General features: G+C 39.1%; 1 protein-coding gene across 1 annotated transcript in view; it reads left to right on the forward strand.

The window, feature by feature from the left end:
• SCIN (scinderin) overlaps positions 1 to 24,969 on the forward strand; it is a 295,360-nt gene that overhangs the window by 168,549 nt on the left and 101,842 nt on the right. Inside the window, exons 6-7 of the mRNA XM_053714105.1 lie at positions 4,819 to 4,951; positions 18,986 to 19,074. Of these exons, the coding sequence (XP_053570080.1) occupies positions 4,819 to 4,951; positions 18,986 to 19,074 (222 nt within the window). The remainder of the gene's footprint in view (positions 1 to 4,818; positions 4,952 to 18,985; positions 19,075 to 24,969) is intronic.

Raw genomic sequence — 24,969 nt, forward strand, 5'->3', positions numbered from 1 at the left:
AACAACTGTAGCTTTAAGTAAAAACAATGAACAAAGTGGAAAGAGAGAGAAAGAAAAAAAGAAAGAAAGAAAGAAAGAACAAGAAAGAAAGAACAAGAAAGATAAAGGGAGAACAGGTGGGAGAACGAGAGAAAAGTAACAAGGGGGTGAGAGAAAACAGGTGGGAGAGAGAGAGAAAAAGGGGTAGAGAGAGATAAAGAACAAAGAAGAGGAGAAAATTTGGGGGGAAAATACAGGGGAGTGATTTAAAACAAGGGGGGGTAGAAGAAGGGGAGAAAACAAGGGGGAGATGTGAAAACAAGGGTCTGGCAGCAGTGATTTGGGCAGCAATATTTGATGTAGCCTCTTCTCTCTGAGCTCGCTTGCTGCCCTAAGGTTAGGACTTCAATGACTTAATGGAAAAATCTAAGTTCATGGCAGGACGCAAGATGAGACGCCAGTTGGCCACTACTGCTTTAAACCAGAACTGAACATTGTGGGGCCAATTTATTAATGTCTGTCCAACATGATACGCGATATTGCTGTCGGCATTTAACATTGCACAAACAGTTCACCAGAACTGCTTGTGCAATGCCGCCCCCTGCAGATTCGCCGCTAGCAGGGGGTGTCAATCAGCCCGACCGTATAGGATCAGGCGGATTGCAGAGCGTAGCCCCAGAGGCAGCAGACCAGTTATGGAGCAGCGGAAACATGGACATTAAGCTAAATGTTTATTAATGGAAAAAAATTGTTTTAATGACAGGTAAACCATGCATGTACAAGAACATCAACATCAAACAAAATCAGTGTAAACAACGAAGAAAATGTGTTTTAACAGATCCAGAGTGTTGAATTTGAAAAGTGAAAACATCCTTTCAAAGTTACTAAAAAAAAAACTCTCATTAATAGGAATATCTGCAAAATTGCATCCAAGATGCTGCAGTACATACGCCTTTAAAAAGCATTAGATAAATGGGTTATAGGGATATCTTTGAATGATTTTGAATGCATTTTAATGTAACCTCTTAATGACAGACATTGTACAGGGTACGGTGTCTTTCATTAAGCCCTTAAGGACACGTGCCTTACCATGTACAGCGGCTGTGTCTTGGACTGTTACAGAGTGGGTTACAAGTGAGGCCTTGTAGAAATAGCAATACGGAGGCCACCCACAGCTAGCGTATGTCAGTGGGATGCCTCCGTTATATGAGATACACACTGAGATCAATAAGGTTGACTCTTCTGAACTAAAACCATTGTTTGAATGGGATCTCAGTGAAAATGATTACCTGTCCTGTTGCTTTTCTTTCTGCCTTTTTGAAATATTAATACTGTTACTTAACAAAGTGCTTACATATTTTATAAGTAGACTTCATGCATTTTTATATTACAAAGTGCACTGATTTGTTCCATAAAACTAGCTGTGCCTTGTGTGGGTTTTCATATTCAAGGTCATTTTAATCCATAAGAATACTATATTGTCCTGTTTATTTGGTATCCAAAAGACTTTCCATCGTGTAAACATCAATACTTTTAATTCAGATAATTCAGCAGTGGTATTCTAGTCCAACAAAAAACTATTTTCAAAACAATTTCTTGACCTCCTGAAAATCTGTTTGTGACAGTAATATCTTTGCTTTTTATCTTTTTACATGTGCTCATTGCACATATTAATACATATACAGGTGAAACTCAAAAAATTAGAATATCGTGCAAAAATTAATTAATTTCACTAATGCAACTTAAAAGGTGAAACTAATATATGAGATAGACTCATTACATGCAAAGCAAGATAGTTCAAGCCGTGATTTGTCATAATTGTGATGATTATGGCTTACAGCTCATGAAAACCCCAAATCCACAATCTCAGAAAATTAGAATATTACATGCAATCAATAAAACAAGGATTGTACATAGAACAATATTGGACCTCTGAAAAGTATAAGCATGCATACTGTATGTACTCAGTACTTGGTTTGGGCCCCTTTTGCAGTAATTACTGCCTCAATGCAGCGTGGCATGGAAGCTATCAGCCTGTGGCACTGCTGAGGTGTTATGAAAGACCAGGATGCTTCAATAGTGGTCTTCAGCTCTTCTGCATTGTTCGGTCTTATGTCTCTCATCTTTCTCTTGGCAATGCCCCATAGATTCTCTATGGGGTTCAGGTCAGGTGAGTTTGCTGGCCAATCAAGCACAGTAATCCCACGGTCCTTAAACCAGGTTTTGGTGCTTTTGGCAGTGTGGGCAGGTGCCAAGTACTGCTGGAAAATGAAGTCAGCATCCCCATAGAGCTCATCTGCGGAAGGAAGCATGAAGTGCTCCAAAATCTCCTGGTAGACGGCTGCGTTGACCCTGGACTTAATGAAGCACAGTGGACCAACACCAGCAAATGACATGGCTCCCCAAATCAACACAGACTGTGGAAACTTCACACTGGACTTCAAGCATCTTGCAGTGTGTGCCTCTCCATTCTTTCTCCATACTCTGGGTCCTTGGTTTCCAAATGAGATGCAAAATTTGCTCTCATCAGAAAAGAGGACTTTGGACCACTGAGCAACAGACCAGGTCTGTTTTTCTTTAGCCCAGGTAAGACGCTTCTGACGATGCTTGTTGTTCAGGAGTGGCTTGACAAGAGGAATACGACATTTGAAGCCCATATCCAGGATCTGTCTGTGTGTGGTGGCTCTTGATGCACTGACTCCAGAATCAGTCCACTCCTTGTGAAAGTCCCCAACATTTTTAAATGGCCTTTTCCTGACAATCCTCTCCAGGCTGCGGTCATCCCTGCTGCTTGTGCAACTTTTTCTTCCACACTTTTCCCTTCCACATAACTTTCTATTAATGTGCTATGATACAGCACTTTGGGAACATCCAACTTCTTTTGCAATTACCTTTTGAGGCTTTCCCTCCTTATGGAGGGTGTCAATGATGGTTTTCTGCACAACTGTCAGGTCAGCAGTCTTTCCCATGATTGTAATTCCTACTGAACCAGACTGAGAGACCATTTAAAGGCTCAGGAACCCTTTGCAGGTGTTATGGCTTAATTAGCTGATTAGAGTGGGACACTTTGAGCTTAGAATATTGCACCTTTTCACAATATTCTAATTTTCTGAGATTGTGGATTTGGGGTTTTCATGAGCTGTAAGCCATAATCATCACAATTATGAAAAATCACGACTTGAACTATCTTGCTTTGCATGTAATGAGTCTATCTCATATATTAGTTTCACCTTTTAAGTTGCATTAGTGAAATAAATTAACTTTTGCACGATATTCTAATTTTTCGAGTTTCACCTGTAATTGTTTTCTTATTTATTAAAACTAAATACAAGTATAGATTAAATCATACTTTTAAACTATGAAATATGCATGCAACAAATATATTATCATCAGAATGTCTGTTTATTAGTTCAATTAAACTTATGTTTTTAAAAAAAGTAATACATATAGTTTAAAATATAATGATATGAAATTATTAAAAATATTTTCATATGTACCAAACCTGAATATCAGGTTTTCCTGTGATATTCAGACATTGAATTGTTTACCATGTCATAGTTGCCAGTATTAAAGCCATTTATCCCAAAGCGCAATGTCCCCCCACCACAATTAACCCGATCATCTACTATGCTAGCCTTCAAATCCCAGTTAACCTCAACAGTGACTACGTCCCTTTACAATTAACCTCAACTGCTGTTGCCCCAATCCCATGCTCTGCTGTGAACCCCAACTGTTACCTCCAAAGACAAATAAACATATTTTCTTACCCACTCTCCTGCATTACTACGATAAATGTCATCCCCATCATTGTAAATGAATATAATAGCCAACTCTGCCACTAAATATAACTCCCCTTTGCAATCTTGCAGCCAACATTTTCCTTAGGAGATACTCAATTTTTATATGACCCCCATCACTTATGCTATACTGATCTAAGCTCCACTTACACCCCTCCCTGAGTAAGCCATCTTCTACTAATTCCCATCCTCCATAACAAATAATCCAACTAAAACTTGACTCCCTATACAACAAATAAAAAAAACTTTTAAAGAAACTAAAAAAAACCTTAATATTACTTGTGTTGCAAGACTGGTGGAAGATTCTTCAGCCTCTTATGTCCAATCAAATTGTCCTTACCTTTTCAATCCTCACCACAATCTAGTTCACTATAAAAACTGAGCCATTTTATGACTGGTTTGGAGGGGATTGTTTATAGTTGAAATGGGTCATGATGAGGATAGTAAGAATTGTTGAGTAGGTCAGCCATATGTTTATTTGCAATGGGGGTCATGGTTAAGAAAGCAAAGATATGGATATCATATTAATCTGTAGTTGGTAGAGGTCACAGTTTTAGTTAAATGCAGTGGAGAGGATCAGGGGAATATTGATTAGAATTAGTTTTGGTGCCGGAGTTAGGTGACAGGAAGTTTTGGTTAAACCATGGTGGGGTTAAGTTAATGAAGAAGCTAATATACTTTTCATCATCCTATTGAAAGGACTAGCTCATATAGGAAGTTGCAACATTGCCTAGGATGCTCAACATCGACACTCGAGTGTGATGGCTGACCTGCTACTATAGATAGCTAGGAGGCTGTCTTAGTTGTATCTTTGAAGCTTTTCACTTGAGACCTTACATAAGGGCAAAGCCTAGCTATTTATTCAAAGACCTTATAAGTAGAAATCATTTGTTCCACATCACAAAGTGCTTACTCTTGAAGCTTTATTCTAAGATTTCATATGTGACCATGTTTTAGAAATATTAATTAATCTTGTTGTATAATTTGTTAGTACTGTACTGAAGAAATTAACATTTCCTTACTAGTTTTTCTCTTCTTCTAGGTTTCAGATGCCAGTGGATCCATGAAAGTCTCAGTTATCGCAAATGAAAATCCTTTCTGCATGGACATGCTAAAGTCAGAGGAATGCTTTATTTTGGATCACTCTGCCGACAAAAAGATCTTTGTTTGGAAAGGTCAGACTTACTTTGGTTTTTACAGTATGTGTGCTGCTTCTTTGGCATACAAATAACCAATTGTTATTTTTCATAATGCACTACTGTTGCTGTGTCCTTAATAACACTTCCTTTGTAATCTAATGTAAACAAACACCTTATAAACAGACAGGCGTATTGTTGTCTTGAAGTCTTCCTTAACCTGAATGTATTTGTATTATGCTGTGTGGTATTGGCTATACTTATTGTAATGTATATAACATATTTGAGTGTATAGAGGATCCATACATTTTAACAGCAAATAAGAACCTAATCAAGACTGTCATATTTCAGTTTGAAGTGTAAACTTGATTAATTTTCAGCAATTATAGATATTTTCTACCATTATTTGAAGAGTATTCCATGAATTAGTCACCCTTTCTGTAACAAATAAATTACTTCAGATTGATTTAGCTTCCATGCCCATTTGATCTGGGTGCGTACATGCTATGTATCTGGTACTCACTGTACAATGCCGTTAGTTTTTGGGAAAGTAGTATGCACAGTATGTAATATAAAAGAAAACTACATTTCTATAGGAAATGATCTGGGTTAAGGCCCACTACCATCAAATGTTCAACTTAACTGCAGAAGGGAAAAAATATTGCACACAATCGATTTGGGGTTTATTGCGGGTGGTTGCGCTCGTTACCTGATTGAGCGCAATTGCGTTTTATGCTAGAATGATTACTGCGACTTCAGAGCTCTGGTGAACTGTTTTGCGAAACTAAAAAGTTGCACAAAAACACATAAAAAATACACTACACAGTATAGTTATACTCATAATAATACTATCTAATAAAAATTATTTGAAAAAAAATATTGCACAAAAAAATTATAAGGGCTCAAAGGTATGACGGGGCCTATTTATCAAAGTGTCAACCGAAAATTAGCAGGAATTCCGCATCGTAATTGTTGTGAGATTGATCCGACCTAGTTATCAAAGCCTCAAGATTGGCAAATGTTGAAATTTGTGACATAAAATACGATTCCACAATCTCAGTCCGACGCAGATTGATGCTTGCGTCATTATAGATGTTCCGAATACACATTCGGCTCTATTTGACACTTTTTCCCCATTTATCAAACATTTAACAGGTACACTCGCGACTCTTCCGACGCAGCGTACCTGGTTTTCAATCTGCCACCCTTGAGACCGTGGATGCCATAGAAATCATTGAGAGTCTGAAAGCACCGAAAGCTTATATTCGATGCTGCAAGACAATGAAATATACCCCATTGATTTCTATGGTAGAAAACAAGTTAGTTTACACCTAACACCCTAACATAAACCCTGAGTCTAAACACCCCTAATCTGCAGCCCCCGACATCGCTGACACAAATAAAATCTATTAACCCCTATTCCGCCGCTCCCCGACACCGCTGCCACTAAATAAACTTATTAACCCCTAAACCTCTGGCCTCCCACATCACCACCACTAACTAAACCTATTAACCCCTAAACCGTCAGCCCCCCACATAGCAAAAAACTAAATTAAGCTATTAACCCCTAAACCTAACAACCCCCTAACTTAAAATGACAAGATCCCTATCTTAATATAAATTAAAACTTACCTGTAGAATTAAAATAAACTATTTTTAAACTATTAATTAACCTACCCTAACTATTATACTAAAATTACATTAAACTACCAATTAAATAAAATAAATTACATATTAAAAAACCTAACCCTACTAAAATTATTTAAATATACAATTAAACCTTATTAAAAAGTACTAAATTACCACAAAAAAAACTAAGTTACAAAAAAACAAACACTAAATTACGAAAAATAACAAACCAAATGATCCAAAATATTTTTTTACACTTAATCTAATAGCCCTATCAAAATAAAAAAGCCCCCCCAAAATAAAAAAAACCCTAGCCTACAATAAACTACCAATGGCCCTTAAAAGGGCCTTTTGTGGGGCTTTGCCCTTAAAAGGGCATTTAGCTCTTTTACCGCCCAGAACCTAGGATCCATCCAGCCGGTGAAGTCCTCATCCATGTGGCAAGAAGTCTTCATCCAGGCGGCCTCTTCTATCTTCATCCAGCCGGTGTGGAGCGGGTCCATCCTGAAGCCATCTGACGCGGAGCTCCTCTTCTTACGGTCGCCACCGTAAACTGAAGCTTCAATGCAAGTGACGCAATTCAAGATGGCATCCCTTGCATTCCTTGTGGCTGATTTGAGTGTTAAATTGAGTGTTAAATAGAGTCAGGGTTTTTATTTGGGGGGTTGGTTGGGTGGTGGGTTTTACTGTTGAGGGGGTGTTTGTATTTTTTTTAAAGGTAAAAGAGCTGATATCTTTGGGGCAATGCCCCACAAAAGGCCCTATTAAGGGCCATTGGTAGTTTATTGTAGGCTAGGGTTTTTTTTATTTGGGGGGGGGCATTTTTATTTTGATAGGGCTATTAGATTAGGTGTAAAAAATATTTTGGATAATTTGGTTTGTTATTTTTCGTAATTTAGTGTTTGTTTGTTTTTGTAAGTTAGTTTTTTTTTTGTGGTAATTTAGTACTTTTAAATAAGGTTTAATTGTATATTTAAATAATTTTAGTAGGGTTAGGTTTTTTTAATATGTAATTTAGTTTATTTAATTGGTAGTTTAATTTAGTTTTAGTATAATAGTTAGGGTAGGTTAATTTATAGTTTAAAATTAGTTTATTTTAATTCTACAGGTAAGTTTTAATGTATATTAAGATAGGGATGTTGTAATTTTAATTTAAAGTTAAGGGGTTGTTAGGTTTAGGGGTTAATAGCTTAATGTAGTTTTTTTGCGATGTGGGGGCTGACGGTTTAGGGGTTAACAGGTTTAGCTAGTGGTGGTGATGTGGGAGGCCAGAGGTTTAGAGGTTAATAAGTTTATTTAGTGGCAGTGATGTCGGGAATGTCCAGTCACAGGAACCAATTAGAAATTTGATGGACTCCTGGGAGAATAGAGTAGTAGGTTATACCATCCCCAATAAATAAGTTTATTTAGTGGTGGTGATGTCGGGAATGTCCAGTCACAGGAACCAATTAGAAATTTGAATAGAGTAGTAGGTTATACCATCCCCAATAGTCTTTATTATGATTAACTCTATAAGAGACGATAAAAAGTGATGTCCTTATAGTTTCCACAGAATCAAAGGGTGCATCTATGAGAACAAATAGAAAGAGGGAGCTATGACCTTGCTGAGGCAACCTAGGTTCCAGAGACAGTAGTCAAAAAATACATTTATGTACATGCCGACGCTTCATCAGACTTTATAGGGCATCCGAACTGATGGTGTAAATACTGATGACCACTCTAGGGGGCCGATTTATCAAGCTCCGTATGGAGTTTGATGCCCCTTGTTTCCAGCGAGCCTTCAGGCTACATAGTATCATGTCCGCTCGCACTATAATAAATATACCCCTAGGAGCAGTATACAGCATAGTTCATCATCCCTGCATACTGAATTTTGGTCTCAGATTTCTGGCATTCACAAACATCACTGAACATAAGTGAAGAGGTGTCAATTCCTACCTCATCTTGATGACTCTCCACTCGGTCTTGTTTGGAGGTGTATCGTTATGCTCCTTGTTGACTTGAGTAGCACAAATTTCAGGGGGTCAGCTAATTCCCCCTGATTTCCATCTGGTAGTGGTAACTGCTACACACGTTTCACCCGACACCTTCAGTGTTAATCGGGCTTCATCTGGCGTGTAATTCACTTGGTCTTCTGCCGAGTTCTTATTTCCGTTCTAGGTTAACGCCCTCTGGGTGAAATAACTTTATCAAGCATAAACTTGCTACATGCTTACAATTTCAAGTGTATATTATACATACATATGGTTTTCAGTTATTTGCATGTTATTTTGTGGTTATTATTTTATTCAAAATACAATGTTAAAAACACCTCTCTCCTTATTTGACACATTTTAGCAGTTTTTTTTTGGCTGTTTAATTCTGTTTCTAGACTGAATATATTTTTGTATGGCAGCATTCAAATCCTACTGTTATCATCATATATATGTGTGTGTGTGTGTACATATGTATGTATTTATATGTGTATATATGTATTTACAGACATATATACACATATAAACACATAAATACATACAATATGTATACTTATATACATATATATATATATATATATATATATATATATATATATATATATATATATATATATATATGCATGTGTGCATTGGAGCCCTTTGCAGTTAAATAGATGAAAACATGCAAAAACATATTTATGCAATATTTATTTTTAATAAAGTGTTATACTGTGTATTATTTACTGTAAATATGTCACATTCCAATGCTCTGCACATAGCAGAATATGTTCTAAGTATTTATAAATAGATAAATAGTTCTATGTATTTATAAATAGATATTCCTATATACAGTACTGTGCAAAAGTCTTAGGCCACCAGTTGTTCTTTTAGCAATGGTATAATGACCATATATAATTATTTCTCAGTCTCTTTATTAGAATACAACCAGAAAATACAGGATATTTATATGCAGTATTAAAAAACTGAAAAAATACTTCTATTGGCTAAAGTGGCAAGTATTTAGTGTGACCTCCTGTTACATTTGAGCAATAGCAGGAACCTGGCTCTCGTAAACCTAAATGGAATAGAACCCTAATTAATATCATTACAAACACCTGTATTTGTCCTACTATTTCATGTCAAAATGGCTGCTGGGAAAAAGGTCTATTACACCAGGTTTGTGCAAGAAATGCTTGAGCATTACATACACATGTGGTATGAGTTTAATTCATTGGAAGCACCTGGACGGGGAAATAAAAGATAACCTAAATCTAAAGAAGAACTATGGGAAGTGCTGAAAGAAGCCTGGTAAAATATATCAGAAGATTACTTCAGAAAACTTCAGGACGGTTTCCCCCAAGGAGTTCAAAATGTGCTAAGTGCCAAGGGAGGTCACACTAAATACTGGCTTTTGCCTGAAGAAGCCATTTTGTTCAGAAAATTGTGTATTTTTACATTTTGTGTACATATTTCTTGTATTTTCTGTTTGTATCTTAATAAAGAGACCGAAAAATAAATATGGATGGTCATTAAAACTTTGCTAAAACAACAAATCTAATAGTGGCCTAAGACGTTTGCACAGTACTGTATATCTGTATATAATCATGTGTATATTGGTATAGATATATACCAATATATAACTTATTCTGCTATGTGAAGAACAATTGAATGAGAAATATTCATATTTTCATGGTGGGTTAGCGCACATTAGACTATAGGATCGGGTTTGTGTGAGAGTGGGGTGTTAGTTTTTTTCCCCCACTTTTTTTCTCCATTGACTTCTAAGGGGAAATACATGAGCGCATATGCAATTATTATTATTATTATACTTTATTTATTAAGAGCCAACATATTCCGCAGCGCTGTCCATGGATACAATTAATTTAAATAAAACAATACAAGACTTGTAAAAGACAGGACAAAATTTACAAACACATACAGGAGGGATTGAGGGCCCTATTCCCGTGGGAACTTACAATCTAGAACGGTAGGAGGTTGAGAAACAGGAGGTGAGGACTGCAAGATTTGGAAAGATGTTAATACAGAGTTAGATGAAGGAAATGTTAGGTAAGTGAAGTTAATTTATTATTGAGTTGGGTGGTATGCTTCCCTGAACAGAAAAGTCTTCAGGGAACATTTAAAGGAAGACAGATTAGGGCAAAGCCTGACAGCACGAGGGAGAGTGTTCCAGAGGGTAGGTGCTGCACGACAGAAGTCCTGCAGTCTAGCATGAGAAGAGGTGATAGTTGCGTATGCAAGGAGCAGGTCATTGTTGGAACTTAGTGGACGGGCTGGAGTATACTTGTGTATTAGAGAGGATAGGTAGAGGGGAGCGGCGTTGGTGAGAGCTTTGTATGTAAGAGTGAGAATTTTGAATTTAATTCTGCTGTGAATGGGGAGCCAATGAAGGGACTCACAGAGAGGTGCAGCAGATGCAGATCAACGGGAAAGGTGGATCAGCCTGGCGGAGGCATTTAGGATGGATTGAAGGGGGAGAGGCGGGAAAGAGGAAGGCCAGCGAGTAGGTTATTGCAGTAGTCAATTCGGGAGATAACAAGGGAGTGGATTATTTGCTTTGTGGTGTCAGCACTCAGAAAAGGGCGAATTTTGGAAATATTGCGTAGATGGTTGCAGCAGGATGTAGAAAGTGATTGGATATGGGGGACGAAGGATAGATTTGAGTCAAGTGTGACTTCGAGGCAGCGGACTTGGGGCGATGGGGAAATGGTGATGCCGTCAACAGGGATAGAGAAGTCAGAAGTCGGCGTAGAACTTGAAGGGGGGGATAGGAAGGAGCTCAGTCTTGGACATGTTAATCTTTAGGTGGTGAGAGGCCATCCAGGAAGAAATACTAGATAAGCAGTCGCTGACATGAGAAAGGACAGAGGGAGAGAGAGCAGAGGTGGAGAGGTAGATCTGGGTGTCATCAGCATAGAGGTGATATTTGAAGCCATAACTGTTGATAAGTTTACCCAGCGAAGAAGTATAGATGGAGAAGAGTAAAGGACCCAGAACAGATCCTTGAGGTACTCCGACAGACAGAGGCATAGGAAAGGAGGAGTCGCCGGCAAATGACACAGAAAAAGACCTGTGGGAAAGATAGGAGTGAATCCAGGAAAGAGCAGTGTCACAGAGGCCAAAAGAGCTAAGGGTCTGTAGGAGGAGGGGGTGGTCAACTGTGTCGAAGGCAGCTGAGTGGTCGAGTAAGATGAGTATAGAGTAGTGGCCAATATTTTTGCAGAGAGAAGATCGTTTGTAACCTTGGTAAGGGCAGTCTCAGATGAATGTTTTGTGCGGAATCCGGATTGCAGTGGGTCAAGCAAGAAGTTGGTGAATAGGAAGTGGGTTAGGCGATTGTAAACTAGTTTTTCAAGGAGTTTTGAGGTTAGTGGAAGCAGTAATATGGGGCGGTAGCTTTTGGGAGAATTAGGGTCGAGGGAGGCTTTTTTGAGTATGGGAGTGACTTTTGCGTGTTTGAAAGAAGATGGGAATGAGCCGGTAGAGAGAGATAGGTTGAAGATGTGGGTAAGAGCAGGAGTGAGGGTGGAAGATAGAGAGGATATTAGATGGGAAGGGATAGGGTCGAGTGGGCAGGTAGTGAGGCGTGAGGAAGATAGTAAGGAAGAACCTTCATTCTCAGTGGCTGGATGGAAGATAGAGAGGGTGGCACAGGGAGTAATTGGGCCTGTTGGAATATTACAGGTTGGTGTTGGGATGTTGCTTAGGATAGTACGTGTTTTGTTTAAAAAGTAGTCTGCCAGGGCTTGAGCACTAAAGACAGACGGGGGTGGTGGAACAGGTGGGTAGAGGAGAGAGTTAAAGGTGGAAAAGAGTTGTTTAGGGTTTGAGGAAAGAGTAGATATGAGAGAAGAGAAGTAGGTTTGCTTGGCTAAGTGAAGGACAGAAGTGTATGAGCGAAGAATAAACTTATAGTGAATGAAATCATAAACTTATAGTGTATGAAATCAAATATTCTAAATTCGGCTTTTTGTGCTCGTCGTGTTACAGCTTGATCAAAAACAGTTTACTTTCAACTCGTAATAGGAGCGCAACTTGATGAGTGCAAAAAGCTTACTTCTAGCGCAGTTAATGCTTGAGCGGGAGCGTTAATTAACGATCCACTCATAATCTTGCCCAAAGTTATATAAAGCAAATGTCTTATAATAAAATGTGCTCACACATTAGTGCATTTTTAATTTTTTGCTGTTTTTATGTTCCTTTAACGTTTAATAGGTAATAATACCAGTCCTTCTCACTATGATTTAAAGGGACTTACTCTTGTTAAGTGCATCCAGTCCACGGATCATCCATTACTTATGGGATATATTCTCCTTCCCAACAGGAAGTTGCAAGAGGATCACCCACAGCAGAGCTGCTATATAGCTCCTCCCCTCACTGTCATATCCAGTCATTCTCTTGCAACTCTCAACAAAGATGGAGGTCATAAGAGGACTGTGATGTTTTATACTTAGTTTATTTCTTCAATCAAAAGTTTGTTATTTTTAAATGGTGTACTGTTTATCTCAGGCAGTATTTAGAAGAAGAATCTGCCTGCGTTTTCTATGATCTTAGCAGAAGAAACTAAGATCCTTTGCTGTTCTCACATATTCTGAGGAGTGAGGTAACTTCAGAGGGGGAATAGCGTGCAGGTTTTCCTGCAATAAGGTATGTGCAGTTAAATTATTTTTCTAGGGAACGGCCCCCTATCTGGAAACGGATCTAGTCAGGGGCAGACTTTGTCTCTTCGCCCAGGCGTGGGCAAGAGATGTTCAGGATCCCTGGGCGTTGGAGATCATATCTCAGGGATATCTTCTGGACTTCAAAGCTTCTCCTCCACAAGGGAGATTTCATATTTCAAGGTTATCAGCAAATCAGATAAAGAAAGAGGCATTCCTAAGCTGTGTGCAAGACCTCCTAGTAATGGGAGTGATCCATCCAGTTCCGCGGACGGAACAGGGACAGGGGTTTTATTCAAATCTGTTTGTGGTTCCCAAGAAAGAGGGAACCTTCAGACCAATTTTGGATCTAAAGATCTTAAACAAATTCCTCAGAGTTCCATCATTCAAAATGGAAACTATTCGGACCATCCTACCCATGATCCAAGAGGGTCAGTACATGACCACAGTGGACTTAAAGGATGCCTACCTTCACATACCGATTCACAAAGACCATTATCGGTTCTTAAGGTTTGCCTTTCTAGACAGGCATTACCAATTTGTAGCTCTTCCCTTCGGGTTGGCCACAGCCCCGAGAATTTTTACAAAGGTTTTGGGCTCACTTCTGGCGGTTCTAAGACCGCGAGGCATAGCGGTGGCTCCGTATCTAGACGACATCTTGATACAGGTGTCAAGCTTTCAAATTGCCAAGGCTCATACAGAAATATTTCTGGCATTTCTGAGGTCGCACTGGTGGAAAGTGAACGTGGAAAAGAGTTCTCTATCCCCACTCACAAGAGTCTCATTCCTAGGGACTCTTATAGATTCTGTAGAGATGAAAATTTACCTGACGGAGTCCAGGTTATCAAAACTTCTAAATGCTTGCCGTGTCCTTCATTCCATTCCACGTCCGTCAGTGGCTCAGTGCATGGAAGTAATCGGCTTAATGGTAGCGGCAATGGACATAGTGCCATTTGCGCGCCTGCATCTCAGACCGCTGCAATTATGCATGCTAAGTCAGTGGAATGGGGATTACTCAGATTTGTCCCCTCTACTAAATCTGGATCAAGAGACCAGGGATTCTCTTCTCTGGTGGTTATCTCGGGTCCATCTGTCCAAGGGTATGACCTTTTGCAGGCCAGATTGGACGATTGTAACAACAGATGCCAGCCTTCTAGGTTGGGGCGCAGTCTGGTACTCCCTGAAGGCTTAGGGATCGTGGACTCAGGAGGAGAGACTCCTCCCAATCAATATTCTGGAGTTAAGAGCAATATTCAATGCTCTTCTGGCTTGGCCTCAGTTAGCAACCCTGAGGTTCATCAGATTTCAGTCGGACAACATCACGACTGTGGCTTACATCAACCATCAAGGGGGAACCAGGAGTTCCCTAGCGATGTTAGAAGTCTCAAAGATAATTCGCTGGGCAGAGTCTCACTCTTGCCACCTGTCAGCGATCCACATCCCAGGCGTAGAGAATTGGGAGGCGGATTTTCTATGTCTTCAGACTTTTCATCCGGGGGAGTGGGAACTCCATCCGGAGGTATTTGCTCAACTGATCCATCGTTGGGGCAAACCAGAACTGGATCTCATGGTGTCTCGCCAGAACGCCAAGCTTCCTTGTTACGGATCCAGGTCCAGGGACCCGGGAGCGACGCTGATAGATGCTCTAACAGCTCCTTGGTTTTTCAACCTGGCTTATGTGTTTCCACCATTTCCTCTGCTCCCTTGACTGATTGCCAAAATCAAGCAGGAGAGAGCATCAGTGATTCTGATAGTGCCTGCGTGGCCACGCAGGACCTGGTATGCAGACCTAGTGGACATGTCATCCTTTCCACCATGGACTCTGCCTCTGAGGCAGGACCTTCTAATACAAGGTCCCTTCAATCATCCAAATCTAATTTCTCTGAGACTGACTGCATGGAGATTGAACGCTTGATTCTATCAAGGCGTGGCTTCTCCGAGTCAGTCATTGATACCTTATTACAGGCACGAAAGCCTGTCACCAGGAAAATCTACATAAGATATGGCATAAATACCTTTATTGGTGTGAATCCAAGAATTACTCATGGAGTAAGGTTAGGATTCCTAGGATATTGTCCTTTCTCCAAGAGGGTTTGGACAAAGGATTATCAGCTAGTTCTTTAAAAGGACAGATTTCTGCTCTGTCTATTCTTTTGCACAAGCGTCTGGCAGAGGTTCCAGACGTCCAGGCATTTTGTCAGGCTTTGGTTAGAATTAAGCCTGTGTTTAAAACTGTTGCTTCCCCGTGGAGCTTAAACTTGGTTCTTAAAGTTCTTCATGGAGTTCCGTTTGAACCCCTTCATTCCATTGATATTAAACTTTTATCTTGGAAAGTTCTGTTTTTAATGGCTATTTCCTCGGCTCGAAGAGTCTCCGAGCTATCTGCCTTACAATGTGATTCTCCTTATCTGATTTTTCATGCAGATAAGGTAGTTCTGCGTACCAAACCTGGGTTTTTACCTAAGGTGGTTTCTAACAAGAATATCAATCAAGAGATTGTTGTTCCATCATTGTGTCCTCTTCATTCTTCAAAGAAGGAACGTCTTTTACATAATCTGGACGTAGTCCATGCCTTGAAGTTTTACTTACAAGCTACTAAAGATTTTCGCCAAACATCTTCCCTGTTTATCGTTTACTCTGCAAACAATCCAAAGTCCAGCACCCTTAAATGCCCAATGCACGCTGCAGGATTCCTGCAAACCCCCAAATGGATACAAACAAAAGATGCAGCAGCATAGGTATTTTACCAATTTATTCTGGCACTGATTAAGGGGTAACACCCGAAATGTTGTGGACTTTGTTTGTGCCAGAATAAATTGGTAAAATACCTTTGCTGCTGCATCTTTTGTTTGTGTCGTTTACTCTGGACAGAGGAGAGGTCAAAAAGCTTCGGCAACCTCTCTTTCCTTTTGGCTTCGGAGCATAATTCGCTTAGCCTATGAGACTGCTGGACAGCAGCCCCCTGAAAAGATTACAGCACATTCTACTAGAGCTGTGGCTTCCACCTGGGCCTTTAAAAATGAGGCCTCTGTTGAACAGATTTGCAAGGCTGCGACTTGGTCTTCGCTTCACACCTTTTCAAAATTTTACAAATTTGATACTTTTGCTTCTTCGGAGGCTGTTTTTGGGAGAAAGGTTCTTCAGGCAGTGGTTCCCTCCGTTTAATCCTGCCTTGTCCCTCCCATCATCCGTGTACTTTAGCTTTGGTATTGGTATCCCATAAGTAATGGATGATCCGTGGACTGGATACACATAACAAGAGAAAACATAATTTATGCTTACCTGATAAATTTATTTCTCTTGTAGTGTATCCAGTCCACGGCCCGCCCTGTCCTTTTAAGGCAGGTCTAAATTTTAATTAAACTACAGTCACCACTGCACCCTATGGTTTCTCCTTTCTCGTCTTGTTTCGGTCGAATGACTGGATATGACAGTGAGGGGAGGAGCTATATAGCAGCTCTGCTGTGGGTGATCCTCTTGCAACTTCCTGTTGGGAAGGAGAATATATCCCATAAGTAATGGATGATCCGTGGACTGGATACACTACAAGAGAAATACATTTATCAGGTAAGCATGAATTATGTTTTCTAGTCACCATTAAATGTGCATGTTTCAAATAGGGCATTCAATTTTAAACAACTTTCCAATTCACTTTTATCATCAAATTTGCTTTGAATTTTGAGTACTCTTAGCTGAAAGCTAAACCTAGGTCGGCTCATATGCTAATTTCTAAGCCCTTGAAGGCCACCTCCTATCTCAATGCATTTGAAAGTTTTTCACAGCGATACAGTGCTAGTTCATGTGTGTCAGCACTGATTGGCTAAAATGCAAGTCTTTCAAAAGAATTGAAATAAAGGGGATATCTGCATAGGCTTATATACAAGGTAATCACAGAGGTAAAAAGTATATTATTATAATAGTGATGGTTATACAAAACTGGGGAATAGGTGATAAAGGGATTATCTATCTTTTTAAACAATAAAATTCTGAAGTAGACTGTCCCTTTAATTTAAATGCAAAATAAAGTAAAAATATTTATATGTAAAAAAAACAATACTAGACAAGGTATTTGCTAAACTGTTTATAGAATATAAAATAACTGAATGGTGGTTTCACATTAACATACAGTTACTGTGACTATAAAGATTACAGCTAGCAGAACAATGATAAACTAAGGGTCAGTAAGGGAAGTGACTTATCATCTGGCAATATTTTGCAGTTCCTGTCATCTTCTGCGATTGTATTCTGTTAATACTTGTTTTTAAAATGGTTTAAAACTGCTTAGAAGAGAGTTGTTCAGGTCACTAGAGGGCATTAAACTATTTCTCTATGTTGCATCTAGACGTAATTGTAAAATGTATTATAGTTTTTTCTTTGTCTTTTAAAAACTGCATGTTCGTTTGCTGGAAGAATGTTAGGTTTATATCCTCGTGGGGTATTTTACTGTCCAACAACAGATCTGTGGGAGTTGATCTTACCAGCCGGTGAGCTTTAACCCTGCGGATCAGTTATGTTTCAAATGAACAGCTTTACATTTAAGGGACAGTAAAGTCACAATGAAACTTTCATAGATAGAGCATGCAATTGTCCCAGACTTCTCAATTTGCTTCCATTATCCTATTATATAGAGTTCACAGCTCATATAAATACTGTATATGAGTCTATGGGGCCAATTAATCAAACTTCGTATGGAGCTTGATGCAGCTGTTTCTGCGCACCAGGAAACAGGAGTTAAGAAGCAGCGGTCTTAAGATTGGCCGCAAATCTGCAGGGGGCGGCATTGCACAAGCATGTCTAGTGAAATGCTTGTGCGGTGATAAATGCTGACAGCGTATGCCGTCAGCATTTATCGATGTGCGGCTGAAATGTAGTAAATTGGCCCCTAAGATTGGTTGACAGCTGTCCTATGATACATGGGACAGGGAAATGAAAAAATAAAAATATACTGATCATGTGTTATTGCTTTGTGCTTTTTTAACATGTATTAGTTCAAATAAAAACTTTCATGATTCCTATAAGTCATGCAACTTTCCAATTTACTCATTTGATCAAATTTGCTTTGTTTTCTTGGTATACGTTGTTAAAGAGTAAAACTAGGTAGGCTCAGGAGTGAGCTTGTGTCTTTAGAACTATGTGGCAGCAGTATGTGCAACAAGGTATAACATTACTGCTGCAAACCCTGATGTCATAGATAATCTGGCATAGATAATCTTGCCTTTTGCTTCCTGCTTTGACAAGATTACCTGAAATGTCTCATCAGTATTGCAAGGTCTCTCAAAACATGAACATTATTACCTTAAGACAAGTTTATCTCACTATGCAGGGTTCTGGATGCAAAGGAAAAACAAATATATTTGAATATAATGCAACCCCCCCCCCCCCCCCCCCAAAAAAAATAAAAAAAAAAATCTTTGTGCGATTATTTTCCATTCTGGTGAGTTTTTGATCCTCTAGCCCGTAGAGTGCTTGAGACACATGCACACTCCTAAGCTCATATCAACCTACCTAGATACTTCAACAAAGTATCCCAAGAGAACAAAGCAAATGTGATAATAGAAGTAAATTAGAAAGTTGTTTAAAATTGCATGCTCTATCTGAATTAGAAAAGTTTAATTTTGTCCTTGCTGTTCCTTTAACTTTTTCACTAGTAAAAATGTTTTAACAAGTTTAAAAAATGATTTCATTTGATTTTAATGTCCTTGTCAGAGTTTCAAAATTATTAATATTTAATCAAGCCAGAAGGGGTCACTGTTTCTCTCTAACATAACGCCTTAACTCAGTGACATTTTATAAAAAGAATGTTGTTTTTTTAGGCAAGGATGCCAATGTTAGTGAGAGAAAGGCTGCAATGAAAACAGCTGAAGATTTCATTAAACAGATGAATTACCCCCCTAACACGCAGGTACAGTATTTTGAAAATTCATTCAAATTAACTTAAAGTATAAGTTTGTATTTGTCCTCATGGAAAATCATTATCTTACACTGATACATAGGTGAGGACATATAAATAACTTTGTATACTTTTTAATATCTCTAGGTATAATGAATATTTTCATAAATATCAATCAGAACACCATAATAACTGTCTAAAATAATTCAATAAATATAAAACCTTCAAATTGGCATTTTGAAGCTCAAATACCATGTCAAATTTCCTTACGCCTAGATTTAGAGTTCTGCGTTAGCCGTCAAAACCAGCGTTAGGGGCTCCTAACGCTGGTTTTGGCCGCCCGCTGGTATTTAGAGTCAGTCAGGAAAGGGTCTAACGCTCACTTTCCAGCCGCGACTTTTCCATACCGCAGATCCCCTTATGCCATTTGCGTATCCTATCTTTTCAATGGGATCTTTCTAATGCCGGTATTTAGAGTCTTGGCTGAAGTGAGCGTTAGAAATCTAACGACAAGACTCCAGCCGCAGAGAAAAGCCAGGAGTTAAGAGCTTTATGGGCTAACGCCGGTTCATAAAGCTCTTAACTACTGTGCTCTAAAGTACACTAACACCCATAAACTACCTATGCACCCCTAAACCGAGGCCCCCCCCACATCGCCGCTACTCTATTAAATTTTTTTAACCCCTAATCTGCCGACCACACACCGCCGCAACCTACGTTATCCCTATGTACCCCTAATCTGCTGCCCCTAACACCGCCGACTCCTATATTATATTTATTAACCCCTAATCTGCCGCCCCCAACGTCGCCGCCACCTACCTACAATTATTAACCCCTAATCTGCCGACCGGACCTCACTGCTACTATAATAAAGTTATTAACCCCTAATCCGCCTCGCTCCCGCCTCAATAACCCTATAATAAATAGTATTAACCTCTAATCTGCCCTCCCTAACATCACCGACACCTAACTTCAAATATTAACCCCTAATCTGCCGACCGGACCTCGCCGCTACTCTAATAAATGTATTAACCCCTAAAGCTAAGTCTAACTCTAACCCTAACACCCCCCTAAGTTAAATATAATTTTTATCTAACGAAATAAAATAAATCTTATTAAATAAATTATTCCTATTTAAAGCTAAATACTTACCTGTAAAATAAACCCTAATATAGCTACAATATAAATTATAATTACATTGTAGCTATTTTAGGATTAATATTTATTTTATAGGTAACTTTTTATTTATTTCAACCAGGTACAATAGCTATTAAATAGTTAATAACTATTTAATAGCTACCTAGTTAAAATAATTAAAAAATGACCTGTAAAATAAATCCTAACCTAAATTACAATTAAACCTAACACTACACTATCAATAAATTAATTAAATAAAATACCTACAATTATCTACAATTAAACCTAACACTACACTATGAATAAATAAATTAAATACAAATACCTACAATTAAATACAAATAAATACACTAACTAAAGTACAAAAAATAAAAAAAGAACTAAGTTACAAAAAATAAAAAAATAATTTACAAACATTAGAAAAATATTACAACAATTTTAAGCTAATTACACCTACTCTAAGCCCCCTAATAAAATAACAAAGCCCCCCAAAATAAAAAAATGCCCTACCCTATTCTAAAATAAAAATTGAAAAGCTCTTTTACCTTACCAGCCCTTAAAAGGGCCTTTTGCGGGGCATGCCCCAAAGAATTCTGCTCTTTTGCATGTAAAAAAAAAACATACAATACCCCCCCACATTACAACCCACCACCCACATACTCCTAATCTAACCCAAACCCCCCATAAATAAACCTAACACTAAGCCCCTGAAGATCTCCCTACCTTATCTTCACCACGCCGGGTATCACCGATCCGTCCAGAAGAGGCTCCGAAATCTTCATCCAAGCCCAAGCGGGGGCTGAAGAGGTCCATCATCGGGCTGAAGAGGTCCATCATCAGGCTGAAGTCTTGATCCAAGCGGGGGCTGAAGAGATCCATCATCCGGCTGAAGTCTTCTATCAAGCGGCATCTTTAATCTTCTTTCTTCCGTATCCATCTTCATCCCGCTGACGCAGAACATCCATCCTGGCCGACGACTTCCCGACGAATGACGGTTCCTTTAAATGACATCATCCAAGATGACGTCCCTCGAATTCCGATTGGCTGATAGGATTCTATCAGCCAATCGGAATTAAGGTAGGAAAATTCTGATTGGCTGATGGAATCAGCCAATCAGATTCAAGTTCAATCCGATTGGCTGATCCTATCAGCCAATCAGATTGAGCTCGCATTCTATTGGCTGATCGGAACAGCCAATAGAATGCAAGCTCAATCTGATTGGCTGATCCTATCAGCCAATCAGAATTTTCCTACCTTAATTCCGATTGGCTGATAGAATCCTATCAGCCAATCGGAATTCGAGGGACGCCATCTTGGATGACGTCATTTAAAGGAACTGTCATTCGTTGGGAAGTCGTCGGCCAGGATGGATGTTCCGCGTCGGCGGGATGAAGATGGATCCGGAAGAAAGAAGATTGAAGATGCCGCTTGATAGAAGACTTCAGCCGGATGATGAACCTCTTCAGCCTCCGCTTGGATCAAGACTTCAGCCCGATGATGGACCTCTTCAGCCGGATGATGGACCTCTTACGCCGGATGATGGACCTCTTCAGCCCGATGATGGACCTCTTCAGCCAGATGATGGACCTCTTCAGCCAGATGATGGACCTCTTCAGCCAGATGATGGACCTCTTCAGCCCTCGCTTGGGCTTGGATAAAGATTTCGGAGCCTCTTCTGGACGGATCGGTGATACCCGGCGTGGTGAAGATAAGGTAGGGAGATCTTCAGGGGCTTAGTGTTAGGTTTATTTAAGGGGGGTTTGGGTTAGATTAGGGGTATGTGGGTGGTGGGTTGTAATGTTGGGGGGGTATTGTATGTTTTTTTTACAGGCAAAAGAGCAGAATTCTTTGGGGCATGCCCCGCAAAAGGCAATATTTTTCTAATGTTCGTAAATTATTTTTTTATTTTTTGTATCAGTTCTTTTTTTATTTTTTGTACTTTAGTTAGTGTATTTATTTGTATTTAATTGTAGGTATTTGTATGTAATTAATTTATTGATAGTGTAGTGTTAGGTTTAATTGTAGATAATTGTAGGTATTTTATTTAATTAATTCATTGATAGTGTAGTGTTAGGTTTAATTGTAACTTAGGTTAGGATTTATTTTACAGGTAATTTTTTAATTATTTTAACTAGGTAGCTATTAAATAGTTATTAACTATTTAATAGCTATTGTACCTGGTTAAAATAAATAAAAAGTTACCTCTAAAATAAATATTAATCCTAAAATAGCTACAATATAATTATAATTTATATTGTAGCTATATTAGGGTTTATTTTACAGGTAAGTATTTAGCTTTAAATAGGAATAATTTATTTAATAAGAGTTAATTTATTTCGTAAGATAAAAATTATATTTAATTTAGGGGGGTGTTAGTGTTAGGGTTAGACTTAGCTTTAGGGGTTAATACATTTATTAGAGTAGTGGCTAGGTCCGGTCGGCAGATTAGGGGTTAATACTTGAAGTTAGGTGTCGGTGATGTTAGGGAGGGCAGATTAGGGGTTAATACAATTTATTATAGCGTTATTGAGGCGGGAGTGAGGCGAATTAGGGGTTAATAACTTTATTATAGTAGCGGTGAGGTCCGGTCGGCAGATTAGGGGTTAATAATTGTAGGTAGGTGGCGGCGACGTTGGGGGCGGCAGATTAGGGGTTAATAAATATAATATAGGGGACGGCGGTGTTAGGGGCAGCAGATTAGGGGCACATAGGGATAACGTAGGTTGCGGCGGTGTACGGAGCGGCAGATTAGGGGTTAATAATAATATGCAGGGATCAGCGATAGCGGGGGCGGCCGATTAGGGGTTAATAAGTGTAAGGCTAGGGGTGTTTAGACTCGGGGTACATGTTAGGGTGTTAGGTGCAGACTTAGGAAGTGTTTCCCCATAGGAAACAATGGGGCTGCGTTAGGAGCTGAACGCTGCTTTTTTGCAGGTGTTAGAGGGAAATCGTGCACGAGCACGTTTTTGAAGCTGGCGGCGTCGTAAGCACCGCTGGTATTTAGAGTTGCAGTGGCGGTAAATTATGCTCTACGCTCCCTTTTTGGAGCCTAACGCAGCCCTTCTGTGAACTCTAAATACCAGCGGTATTTAAAAGGTGCGGGGGAAAAAAGCATGCGTAGCTAACGCACTCCTTTGGCCGCAGAACTCTAAATCTAGCCGTTAGTGTTTCAATGTGTGCAAAGACAGAGTAACTGATGGATTCCATCGTGGTAGAGCCCTGTGTTGCTAATCTTTACATGGAAGTAATTTTATTACTGCAGTGCCATCTAGTGGCATCTCATTGTACACTTTAGCTGTATAATGGCTCTGTTCTAGGTCTGTTAGAATAGATTTTTCAGATGTCCTTTCAGAAACAGTAAGCCTTTTTCAAAATTTCAGATCTATCACTCTTCAAGAAAACACACGTTTCTATTGGTTTTCAAATTACTGAAATGCATCAAATCTTGAGATACTTGCCTTGAGCATCTTAACCAACTACTATTCTAAATACTTTTTGCACCATACATAATTTTCTTTGGGGAAGGGTAGTTTTGCACACTCTCAATCCACATGTTTACAAACACAGTTGTTTCTATGGCACACTGAAGTAAAAACTAGATTTTCATGATTCAGGTAGAGCATGTTTTTTTTATCTTTCCAAATTACTTTATTACTATTATGTGCACATTCATTTTATATGCACACCTTCTGAGGCACCAGCTCCTACTAAGCATGTGCAAGAGGGGAGGGGAAATGGAATTGCCTTTGAAATTTGGCAGAAAAATATTTACTACTCATTTAGAATTCAAAGTAAGAAATATTGCATTATTTTTATTATGTATTTATTAATTATGCAGTTATACTGTATTAAGTAGTCCTTTAATAAAAATATAAAAATGGTGCTCACATAAAACATTTAAATATGAAACATATTAACAAAATATTACCATCAGACTGTTTGACAATCGCCTAGATTACGAGTTTTGAGGGCTATAGGGAAATTAGCGAACACAACAAAAGTGACATTATTTAACCCCCTATAGCGCTGCCATTACAAGTTTTAAAAAACCTGGCTTGTGCGGGCGATATGGTGCTTTTAAGCTCCATACCGCACCAAAAACAAGCGCTGTTTTGACGTGCTCGTGCACGCTTTCCCCATAGACATCAATGGGGAGAGCGGGTCAGAAAAAAACAAACACCTGCGATTGCGGAATGAAAAGCTCCGTAACGCAGCCCCATTGATGTCTTTGAGAAAAAAGAAAATACAATTTAAACCTAACACCCTAACATAAAGCCTACGTCTAAACACCCCTAATCTGCTGCCCCCAACATCGCCGACACCTGCCTACAGTTATTAACCCCTAATCTGCTGCTCCCGATATCGCCGCCACCTAAATAAAGGTATTAACCCCTAATCTGCCGCTCCCGATATCGCCGCCACTATACTAAAGTTATTAACCCCTATTCCCCTGCACCCCAATATTGCCCACACTATAATAAATCTATTAACCCCTATTCCGCCGCTCCCCGACATCGCCACAACTAAATAAAGCTACTAACCCCTAAACCTCTGGACTCCCACATTACTACCACTAAATAAACCTATTAACCCCTAAACTGTCAGCCCCCCACATCGCAACAACATAAATTAAACTATTAACCCCTAAACGTAACCCTAGCCGTAACCCTAACGTAACCCTAACCCTAACACCCCCTAACTTTAACATCATTAAAATATAGCTAAATTAAACTTACAATTATTAACTAAATAACAACTACTTAAAACTAA

The sequence above is a fragment of the Bombina bombina genome, chromosome 5, assembly GCF_027579735.1.
Source record: "Bombina bombina isolate aBomBom1 chromosome 5, aBomBom1.pri, whole genome shotgun sequence".
NCBI classification, from domain to species: domain Eukaryota; kingdom Metazoa; phylum Chordata; class Amphibia; order Anura; family Bombinatoridae; genus Bombina; species Bombina bombina.